The sequence below is a fragment of the Schistocerca cancellata genome, chromosome 6 (assembly GCF_023864275.1).
Source record: "Schistocerca cancellata isolate TAMUIC-IGC-003103 chromosome 6, iqSchCanc2.1, whole genome shotgun sequence".
In the NCBI taxonomy this organism is placed as follows: domain Eukaryota; kingdom Metazoa; phylum Arthropoda; class Insecta; order Orthoptera; family Acrididae; genus Schistocerca; species Schistocerca cancellata.
Genome location: NC_064631.1, coordinates 246,555,393 through 246,567,676, shown reverse-complemented (window position 1 = coordinate 246,567,676; position 12,284 = coordinate 246,555,393). Strand labels below are relative to the sequence as shown.

The 12,284-nt window shown below is 40.4% G+C and overlaps 1 protein-coding gene across 1 annotated transcript in view; it reads left to right on the top strand.

The window, feature by feature from the left end:
* The window catches only part of LOC126191497 (collagen alpha-1(IV) chain-like), a 594,967-nt gene that overhangs the window by 495,482 nt on the left and 87,201 nt on the right, over positions 1 to 12,284 (top strand). Inside the window, exon 24 of the mRNA XM_049932389.1 lies at positions 2,442 to 2,641. Coding sequence (XP_049788346.1) covers positions 2,442 to 2,641 — 200 coding nt within the window. The remainder of the gene's footprint in view (positions 1 to 2,441; positions 2,642 to 12,284) is intronic.

The following is a 12,284-nucleotide window of genomic DNA, read 5'->3' as shown; positions in this document are numbered from 1 at the left end:
CTTAAATAATCTCATTATCTTCCTCAAAGGGCAACTGTTGTATGATAGCTGAAAGCCATTAATTATGCAGGACATTCCCAACAACAATCTATTGTAGAATTTGTTCCACTACACTGTTCATGCTCATAACAATGTGTATTTTTTTGTAGCCAGATACTGGTAGAGAAAATTCTCTGACATAGCAGGACATGTTAGATTCTGCCAAACATGAACTTGTTCTAAATAATTTTTTGCATGCCATGCTTCACTTCTCTAAATTACAATTGCCTTGGTAATAAACAAGCCAGAAAAATATTTACTTGCTTTAATCAATATCAGATTAATTCCAGTTTAATTGCCAAGTCACAGCAACAAATAAATAATGGTGCCTAAATAAATTTACGAACTACCACTGATAACATAAGTAATATCTGTAATTAAACCAGTACATAAGAAAGGAGATATAGCATCAGCAGATAACTATCGACCAATATCACTTATATCCATAATATCAAAAATAATAGAATACTGCATGCATAAAGAGATGATTCAATATTTTGAACATAATGATATACTCACCTCCTAACAGTGTGGTTTCAGATCCAGCCTTTCTACAGTCAATGCAGTTGAGAGTATGGTAGCAAAAATATACAATTGTTCTGAAAATAAAGATATTACCTGTGCAACACTGTTGAACCTCAGGAAAGCTTTTGATGTGGTCTCCCACAATGTTCTCATAAAAAAAACTCTACCACTATGGAGTGAGAGAGAATGCCCTATGCCTAATGAAGTCATACTTGGACAATAGAAAACAGTTAGTTAAGGTAAATAACCAAATGGCAGAATGTCTCCCAGTTGTAAAGGGTGTACCTTCAGAATCTGTTCTTGGACTTTTCCTTTTCATTATTTATATAAATGATTTACTTGCAGTTGTATCATGTGATGCAGTGCTATATGCTGATGACACAACACTCATCATATGTGATACCAAACTTGAAAATGTGCACCCCAGCATGGCAGTGGCAATGGAGAGGTGCACTACTTGGTTTGAGGAAAATGTACTGCAGAAGAATTGTAGTAAAACTGAAGCTATTGTATTCAGTCTGAATGCACCCAGTCATGATAACAAAATAGTAAAATTATTAGGATTCCATATAGATCAAAAGCTCAACTGGGACACCAACTCAGGGAAGATATGTGGCAAATTGGCATGTTCCATATATCTGCTGTACAAGCTGAGGAGCCATGTCAGTAAAGAACTTATGTTGTATGCATATTTTGCATTCTTCCATTCGCACCTGAGTTATGGAATACTATTATGGGGCAGTTCTGTAGGCTCAAAATTAGTGTTTAAATGGCAAAAGAAAGCCATAAGGTGCATAGCAGAACTTAGCCCGTATGAATCATGTCGAGATTATTTTAAGAAACTAAATATAATGACAGTGCTTGGCCTGTATATTTACAACTGCCTTGTCTCATTAAAGAGAATCTGAGTAAATTTGACTAAAGGAGAACAGTTCATGATCATAACATAAGAAGTGGACATACAATTAATATGCCATATGCTAAGCTTGCAAAGACACATAACAGCTACAAATATCTTGAGCCTGTCTACTTCAACAAATTACTTGAAAATGCCTACAAAGTGCCAGTAAATAAATTTAAAACCAGTCTTTCAAGGTGGATCAAAAGTAAAGTAATTAACTCTGCTCAAGAGTTCCTTGAGTATGTGACAAATGACCCATTTTCCTTATGAGTATGAACTATAATTTAAATGCAAACTATACATATGCCACACTGCACAACTATTTTATTTCTGTTTCATGTACTTATTATTAATTATATGCTTGATTATTTATTTGTAATTCACTGAATTATGTAGTTCATTTATCTTGTAATTGATCTATTAGGAAACTTCTTGTTATTATTTACATTTGCACAAATATGTATTGTATCCATCTTGGATTATTATATTGTTGTTAATAACATTGGTCATGTTGAAGTTCATATTATTATTATTGTTATTATTATTATGTTAACACTGATGACACCAATTGGATGTAAGTATGCTCAACGGTGGAATAAAACATTTGTATTTTGTGTTTTGTAATAACTAAATTTAATAATAACAATAATAATATACAGTCAAATTTTATATTTATCACCCTCATTGCCTTAAGGACACAAGTGTTTTTATTTGCAGTTGCTCCATACGATATTTCCATTTTTCTCTTTAGTCAATTTTCTGTCCATTTATTATACAAATTTTTAAATTTACTTTTTTAAAGTACAAGTTATTATTTTTGTGTCCACTGTTCTGCTTTGGGCTTTAAAAAAGGCTAAATTGTAGAATTCCTGGTGTTTCTGTAAATCCATTTATTATATTTATCTGTTTTTTGTAAGTTCTAATTTACAAAACAATGTGAGGATGAACATATGAATTAATTAATAAATGTTTTAAGGTATTCCGGGAGATGTTGGAGAGACGGGGTTGAGAGGCACCCCAGGACCCAAAGGACCAAAAGGCTTTAGAGGGGATCCAGGTTTTAGCCAGTTTGCACCTGGAACCAAAGGAGAACCAGGAGAACCAGGACTGAATGGTGTAATTGGTTTCCAGGGAGATCGTGGAGACTCGGGCCAGTCAGGGCTCCCAGGTTTTAAGGTAAACCAGTAATGACTCTTTACGACAACAATAAAGTGAAACAGTGCATGGTTTAAGTACAAGTATTTCTGATGCTACTTGTCATAGTTTCAAAAACAAAAGTTACAAAATAAATTGTAATTCTTTTTTGCATGACTCAAGACACAAAAGCATAACTTTTGCACCAGTAAAATATCTTATTTATTAAGATCCCTCATTATAGTGTGTGATCACTACAAATGACCAACACAGTTTTGCCCCTGCATTACTAACTTACTTGCCACTACTCAAGAAGGGAAATAGCCAAGTCTGGAGTAGCCATGGAAGGTCCTGGCTTGATTGAAATATGTCTTCCTAGAGAATCTCATACAATTTCAATCAGTTTTATATCCAGCAAGCTGGCAGGTCCTGGCATTTGAATGCAATACATCTGTACATGAAGATGAGCACTGTCATCCTTAAAAAAAAGAGGAAGATTAGAGTTTAACATCAACGTTTAATGACAATGAGGTCATTAGAGATGGATCACGATCTTAAATTAGGGAGCGATGGGGAAGGAAATCAGCCATTCCCTTTCATAGGAACCATCCAGGCATTTTCCTTAAGTGATTTAGGGAAATTATGGACAACCTAAATCTGGATGGCTGGACAGAGATTGTCTTCTTGAATTCAAGTACAGTGTGCTAACCATTGCACTGCCTTTCTCTGTATAAAAAAGAAATTTTTGCCAATTGTACCAACACATGACAAAATGAAAAGTTGCAAGATCTTCTGTATGTAATTTGAAATGCCAAAGAATCATTTTGGAAGATATAAAGATTCATATGACCAGCCATCTTGATTCCTGCCTTCACCAGCAGTCCATTACCATGATTCTGGAGTTCGAAGGTGTAGAAGTTGAATGTGCACCAGAGGGTGGGGACCTGGATACCCACTAGAGGTATCTGTGCTCTGGCATGTGCCTGCACCATGAGCCTCACTGTGTGAATGTGCCACTCTCCATACCACATGAAGTCTGCAGCCAGTCGCATTTCCTGTGGTCAGGTATTTAGGTGTGTGTGCGGCACTACCCTGGCAGTATGGTACTCGCCGTAGTTCGCGTGTGCATCTCAGCTGTACTGTGCTCCAGTTTAGATACCTACTGTCATTGTTTGGAGTTTTCCTGTGTTGTGGTTGTTTCGCCGTGTTCATCCCCTCAGTTATTGCTTGTTTGCCTCATATTGTGTCCTGGTCAGTCGTAGTATCTGTCGTCCCCTACCTGTTCATCTGTCCTGTCTGTTCGTAGTTAGCAATACCTCCAGCAGCTCCCCTGCCTGGCAGCTTCGTATCTCCATTCTCTGCTGTGCACTGCACGTGGCTATAACAATGATAACAGGATTTTTGTGCACAGCTGTAGGGTTCTTTCACATTTATCCAGATAAAAGCCATTGGGATGCCAGTTGACATTGCAGTTCACAAGAGGCCAGAACAGATCCATTTGATTTGCTTTCTTCCAGATATGTGACCAGTGTTTTTATTTACTAGAGTGTTGTTTTTTAACAGAACACACATTATGAGTATGTGATCCTCCATAAATATATTTGCAGACAACTGAGACTGATAGTCTGTGTCCTAGTGCTCTTTGTTATGCTCAACGTAATTGTGTCCTGTTGCCTATTTCAGTGCCCTGTGATCAAGCTGAAAGTCAGCTGTAGTTATCATTGTTCATGTGTAGCTTTGTCGTAATCTTTGAATGGCAGTAGTTACCTAATGCTGTGAACTTGCAGCTTCTGTGTCCTCGTGTGCCACAGATTCTGGTAATCAGCATTGTGTCACTTTTACTCATATCAATATTAACAGTAGTACTGAGCACCAGTGACTTCTGGAAGTGGTCAGTGTATCAGTTCGTTGTCTAGTTGGCATGCTTAGATGAGCAGTACACTACCAGTGGTTATATAGAATGATAGTGCTCCAGCATATTCCATGAAATTGAGCTACTGACTATCAGGATATCTTGACTGATCCCTGAAGGTTGCCCCTCATTTATGTAGTATTTGCACAGTCTATTACTATATTCTCATGACTCTGTTCTTCTCTAGATGGAAGTGTTGTGCCATAAGCATAAGCTTGAAAAAGTATGTGAACTATATAGCATTCTATTTTAAAGAAAAATATCAGCTTATGAATTCTTTCTTCTTTTCTGCTTCTTACACTGTAATAGATTTCCTTGTTAATTTTGAAGGTGAAATTTGCAATATGTATATGTAAGCCAGAATGAGATTTTTACTCTGCATCAGTGTGTGCGCTTATATGAAACTTCCTGGCAGATTAAAACTGTGTGCTGGACTGAGACTCAGACTCAGGACCTTTGCCTTTCACAGGAAAGTGATCTATCATCTGAGCTACCCAAGCACGACTCACGCGCCCCGTCCTCACAGATTTACTTCCGCTAGTACCTCGCCTCCTGCTTTCCAAACTTCACATAATCTCTCCTGCGAACCATGCAGAACTAGCACTCCTGGAAGAAAGGATACCACGGGGACATGGCTTAGCCTTGGCCTGGGGGATGTTTCCAGAATGAGATTTTCACTCTGCAGCGGAGTATGCGCTGATATGAAACTTCCTGGCAGATTAAAACTGTGTGCTGGAGTGAGACTGAAACTTGGGACCAAACCAGGTTTGCAGGAGAGTGTCTGTGAAGTTTGGAAAGTAGGAGATGAAGTACTGGCAGAAGTAAAGCTGTGAGGATGGGGCATGAGTTGTGCTTGGGTATCTCAGATGGTAGAGCACTTTCCCGCGAAAGGCAAGGTCCCGAATTGGAGTCTCGGTCCAGCACACAGTTTTAATCTGCCAGGAAGTTTCGTGTATATGTACATCCTGCTACAGTGTAGTAGCTGTCCTAAGCATTAAGTTTGAAAGTTAATGTATTGTTAACTGTTATTATGGAAACTAGAATTGATATTACTGAACACATACAAATACGTACACCACAGATGTACAAATTAATGTTTATATTTTGCAACCATATGCCATGACTCTTTATTTCATACAGATGTTTTAGTCCACCTTTAAATGCATGAATTGGACAGTTCTCCACAATGTGTATTATTGTCTGTTTCTCCGCATCACAACCACATGCCAGCACTTTCTCAGTAATCTCATGTCTTAAAGACACTGTCATATCTCTACTGCCCTCTTTAGATGTGGTTTAGTCTTGACTATTCATAATAGGGAAGATCAAACCCTGAAATCTTCTTTGTTAGGTTTATAATTAGGTGGACATTGTGGGGTGGATGATCCTTCCAGTTTTCTTTCCAATTCCTGGTGACATAAAAAATGGCAGCTCTGCTGTGATTTCTGTCTCCCCTCCTTGTCCCCTTCCCCATGATCTTACCTGACACCCCCACCCTCACCCTTTTGGTTTGTTCCTCACCCCTGGATTTGGATGGATCTCTTCTGGGGTCCAAAAACCTCCATCACTCCAATTGTGTTCCATTGTTTGTTTTGCCCACTCTTACAGGAGTTTTAGGTTGCTATTGCTTTTTGCACTGATGGCTCTAAATCTGCTGATCAAGTGGAATATGTCTTCACATCTTCTATTGGTATGGAACAGCCATATGTGGGGTCTTTACCATGGAACTGATGACCATCTATCAGGCCCTTTGCTTTTTTAAACAGCTGTCCCTCACCTGAGTTCTGTTATGTACAGACTGAATTAGTTGCCTTCAGGCTATTGCTCAGTGTTTTTCCCACCACTTCTTGATCTCTGATGATCTTAGTGCTACTGCTCGTTCGATTGATTTCCTTTGGGTTCCCAGCCACATTGGTATCCTGGTTAATAAACTAACCAATCGTTTGACTGGGGGTGAGGTGTACAAGAGGTTTTTCTTGGCTAATTCCACAATACTTTATTTTGAGAACAAAGAGCCCCTACAGTTGTCAGTACTATTGCCAGTTTTAAACTATGAAATGAAAATGATTGCTGGCTGTACAGAAGTGATCTATAGAGGTTTGGCAACACTGAAATGTTGGTGTAAAGACATATAAAAATCATGTTATATGACTGGTTCTGTTAGATGTGTGAAGCTACTGTGCCAAGCTCACTTAACCATTAGATCTCTTCTTTCACTATAGCGTGTCTCCCCTGTTGGTCCTAACATTGAATACGAAGTGTCCTACACTGAAGAGAAATTTTTCAACTCTGTTCCCACTTTTGCTTTAAAGTTATCTGTAATTATGTCTGCATTGCTTTTATTGAACAAACCTTGTAACTCCTTGTAAAGATGATCAACATCATTATCAGAGTGCAAATTAAGTGGGGCATAAACTTCCACTATTTCTGATGATTATATTTCATTTATTCTTAATAGCATTCAGTCTGAGAATTCCTTTTATATCAACAGTTCAATTTTTAATTGCCTTTATAACGATGAACCACCTTGGTTTTGCCTACATAAAAAGATGTTTCCTGACTGTTGTTGTAACTAGGAACACAAGGAAACATGATCAGAAAATGATTATGATGATGATTATTAGGTCATGGAGTGACAAAAACAATTACACTGGATGTAGTTACAAGTAACAAATACATTTGACACCTAATAGCCCAGAGGCTCATACGCGGCCATATAAGGACGCTGTCCCACCCAGTGTCACTAGAGTCCTACCGCATGTGCATGGCAGAACAGGTAAGTGCAGTTGGTAACTGGGTTACCCCTCTTGGCTGCCGCAGGTAGCTGTGGCCAGCGGTCGGTGTGAACTACATTTTGCTTAGTGGCCTGAGTTATTTCCATAGCGGGTGCAGGTGTAGGGGCTGATGGGTTACTACAATCCTCCATTTTTGGGGGTGGAGGTGGGGGGAGGAACAGGTGTTGGTGTTGGTGTCTGTGATGCTGTTACTGCAGAGACGTCCATGGTGTCTGTGAAGACATGTAGAGGAGGGGGGATGAGGTGGTGGAAGAGCAGACAAAGGTGGAAAGGTTCGAAAGTTTTCTGATCTGCTTGCACCAGGACATACAGACAAAATCAATGGGATGAGAGCATCCCAATTGCCAGCAGATCCTGGGGTGACAGGTGGACAGGACTGGCAGTAGGGGGAAGGAGCCATCTGGATATCAGAGCCCATGATGAGTGGTGTTGGATGGGGAGTAATGATCGCGGACTGACGAGGAGAGGCTCTGGTGACAAAGATACAGCTACCATCCCCACTAGTGGAGGTACTGGCTCAGCACAGTGTGAGGCACTTGTACTGGACACAGGAAGCAAACCCATTGTCAGTGCTGATAAAACCCTGGCTGTCAGACTAGGTGGGCATGGTCAGGCCTGCCCAAGCCCAGAAGTGGCCAGGGTCGCTGACGAATGAGGTGTCACATCCGTGGCATGAGGAAGGGATCCAGCACCCATCCTGGGATACAAGTGATTACCAAGCAGGAGCTCAGCAGGATTCTTCGCTCCAATTGGCATCATTCTGTAAGAGCTTAAAAGGAATGAGAGAGCCTCCTCAGCTGGTAATTATTTGATGTACTTGCATGCTTGCATCTTAAATGTTCAAACATGGTGTTCTGTCTCACTGTTAGACTACAGATGGAAGGGAGGCACCATGAAGTAGTGAATGGCATTGTGTGTTGAAAAGTCCTTGAAAGATAGTGCCATGAAATGAGCACCATTGTCCAAAACCAGGGTGTAAGGCAAGCCTTCTATGGAGAATATCTTTGATAGTGCCTTTATAGCTGCATCTGCTGTAACAACAGACAATGAATGACATAAGGAAAACCAGAAAAAGTATCAGTGACCAATAACTAGAAAGTGTCTAAAAGAGGACCAGTGAAATCAATGTGGACCCTCACTGAAGTCTCTGTAGGGGCTGGCCATGATGGGGAGGGGGAATGCACAGTGCCACCTACTGATGCAAACAGTTGCAGCAGACCACAGCAAGGTGTTCCACATATGGCAGGCTACAACGAGGTGTTCCACCCCCTGATAATGTCCAGCCAAAACACATGGAGGCGAGCCAACAGTTTTGTGCAAGAGATCCCTCAGAGACATTGATGTAATAAGTGGAGGACCTCCCACAGCAGATAGCTCGATCCAGGATGAGGGGAGTTAACCCTTCTGTTGACAATAGAATAATGCCATCCAAGAGAGGGAGGCAGTGGTGCAACACATAATAATTCCAGTGCCGGTCTGATGCATGGCCTGGTAGACAGTTGCACCACCATGTTGGATCCAGCAAATGACCTGTCAGAGCACCAGACCTGCTGTCAAGGCAGCGGCAATAGGGGAACTGGTGATGGGGATGCCATCCACCATGTGCCTCACCTCCCTGTACAATTGAAAACAAATCAGTTCCTCCTGGTCAAACAAGGGGTCAGTGCCCATGGAGAGCTGGAACAGTACATCCACATTTGCATGTTGCTACATAGGAATGGAAATGGATCTTGTAATTGTACTGGGACAAGAAGAGACACTAATTCTGAAGATGATGAGTAGCTTTGTCTGGTAAGGATTCTGATGGGCAAACAGGGAATTAAATGAAATTTTGCACCATACAAGAACACCTGAAAATTTTTTAGGGCTTAGTCAATAGTAAGAACATCTTTTTCCACCCAAGAAAAATGTTGCCAAGCCATGTTGAGTGTTTTGGATACAAAAGCAATAGGCTGTTCAGAGCTATCTGAATGATGATGGACCAGGACTGCTCCCACCCTGTACTTGGTTGCATCCATGGCCAAGACCAAATGCTTGTCAGGTTGAAATATTGCATGTCACAGCACAGAGCAAAAATTATCCTTAAGCTGAACAAAAACATGCTAAGAAGCAGCAGACCAAACAAAAAGAACATGTTTCCAGAGCAACAGATGCAAGGGATGTGTGATAGTAGCTGCTCTTGGAATGAACTTGTAACAGTACACCACCCAAAGTTCTTGTAAATTAGATGGACAGGGCAAAGTTGTAATGGTGGTGATATATTGTTTCAGGGGGTGCATGCCCTGTGGGGAAATTTTATGACTCAAATAAACAATGGAAGGCTGGAAAAAGTGAGACTTACATTCGAGGCCCACATGCTATAGAACAGTAAACATAGCACAGACGTTACATAGGTGATCCAACACATTAGCACCTGTAACAAAGATGTCATCAAGATAGTTGATGCATTAAGGGACACCCGATGTAACTTGCTCTAAAAACGTTGAAAGATGGCAGATGCTCTAGCAACCCGCAAAATTATCTGTTCACACTGATAGAGGCCAAAAGACATATTAACCATAAGTAACTGTTTTCATGCCTTCTTCAACAGAATCTGAAGGTAGGCATCTGCCAAGTTGATTTTCAAAAAGAAATGCTCTCCAGCCAACTTTGTGAACAGTTCCTTTGGGTGAGGTAAAGGGGTACATGTCTATAAATGCATTAATAGTGACCTTGAAGGCACCATAGAGTCAAAGTTGACTGGCTTGAAGAAATCAGTCTAATCACTTCCAATGACCTTAAGCAATTCAGCTCGATCTTGACGTGGTCACATACAGCTATTGGTACTGGCTGTGCCTAAAAAGAGCGAGGGTGGGCAGAGGGTTTGAGGGTGTTGTGTGATGCAAAATTGTTTGCACGACCTAATTCCTTTGGCAAACATACCTGGAAGCTCAGAACACAAGGAACTGAATTCGTGATAAGGCATTTGGTCTGGTACCACATGGACAACATCCGAAAAAAAATGAAACGATCAAAAGTGTCTAACCCAAATAGATTTTCTCTTACTTGCATCATTAACCACCATTACCCAATGGAATGAACAACTGACTTGTAAAATGTGTCAGCCATGAATTGGCTGAGAATACAAATGTGCTGTTTGTTATAGTTTACCAACCGATGCTAGACATGTGCCAGTGGTGGATACCAAAGCCTGGCAAATGTCTGTGAGTTGGATGGGGACACAGTGGCCCATGATGTGACTTGTAAGCATAATGGCTGATCCATTACCCAGATTTCAATGGAAAGTTTATTCTGACTTTCAGACAAAGGTGAAGACAATGATGAAACAGTATGAATATCAATGTCCATTGATTTCTACACTGTCTCTTGAGGGGGTAGATATTGACTTACTGCTATTATGGGACCCATTCTTTGACATTAATAGCAAGAGGCCCACCACTTGGGGCAGGTTGCCCACTCGTGCTGTATGAAACAAGAGAGACAAGAAGGAAATGATGTTCACTGTCCATGCTGCCACAGCCTGACTGGCTTGTTAACACTGCTGCTACTTCCATTTCCCCCAGTGTGCTATGCTCCATACACTGGGGCTGCATGCTGTCAGCAATGATGACATCACTTCTAGTCTCTTAACGGTGGCCCTCAGTGTGAGAGATGCTGTTTGATTGTTGATGTGTACATGCTTGCCATAGTGGCCTGACTGATGTCTACTGTGGGCGATAAGTGTAGAAACTGGCAGGTTACTATAGTTGTAGTTCCGTCTTATCTTTCTCCTTTCTGTATATTTCTGATATCCCAATTGTATCCCACTAGATATTATTTGATTCCAGTAACAGTTCAAGTAATCTGTCTTCAGTCCCAAGTGTCAATCAATCTATAGTCCCCATTGGATTGTGTTATGAGAAATAATAGTTTTCTCAAGTAAACTAAGTGTAGCAATGTGCAACAACAGAAATAACTGGTCCTGTTCTAAATACAGGCTTCTGTAGTCAATGATACAGGCTTCTGTAGTCAACGTGTTTTTAACCAGGTTGAGTTGCCAATATTCCAGGAACTTATTGACTGTAGTAGGGTTTCCAGAATTAACCTGACAGACCTGAAGATTTTGATGAGAGACTTGTCCAGTGCTAAACCTCAGCATAGCAGAGTCTCTACAGTTTCAGCCCATCTCCAGTACTTCTATATGTCAATTATGGACATTCAGATTAAATGCTGAATGTGTACTTGTGGTGGAGATTTATCTTGTTATTATTAATGTATGCATCAGTTTTCTATTGCAGAAATAAATGCAGTCTGCCTGGAAGTTTGCAGATGTCTAATCTCCATGTTGCATACAACGTGAGCTGTAAAGATGCCCTTTTGTGTCTTTTCATCAAACTGTATTGAAAAGGGATACAAAATGAGCTTTTCTTTTGTTGTGCAGCTGAGCAGCTTTCCTTGACTTTTCTTACATTAAATCTGTCTCTTCTTCCTGATGACAAAATTCTCTTAGAACATCTGCAAACCCGAGATTCTTCATTTAGTATTTCTAGTGGTTTCTTTATCAAACTTTTCTTCGTCATTCCAGTCTAAGGAACTGCTAAGATCTGTTTCAAACATTGTTCTCAGTAGCATTAATATTTCACTCCACTAAACAAATCACTCCACTACAAAGTGATAGTTGCTTTCTGGAAACAATTCCTAAGGCTTTAACTAAGCCATTTCTCCACATTATTTTTTCTGCCAGGAGTTCTACGTATACAGGAGATTTTTTGTAAATTGAAATGATGTACTGGTGGAAGTAAATCTGTGAGGGAAGGTTGTGGGTCATGCCTAGATAGCTCAGTTGGTATGAAGGCAAGGTTCTGGGTTTGAGTCCCAGTCTGGCATAGAGTTTTGATCTGCCAGACATTTAATTATTGTCAATATTCATATCAGGCTTCTCATTTTGAGCTAGACAAAGAACCAGACATAACCCCTTAACTTAAAAGCCTGAGATTAC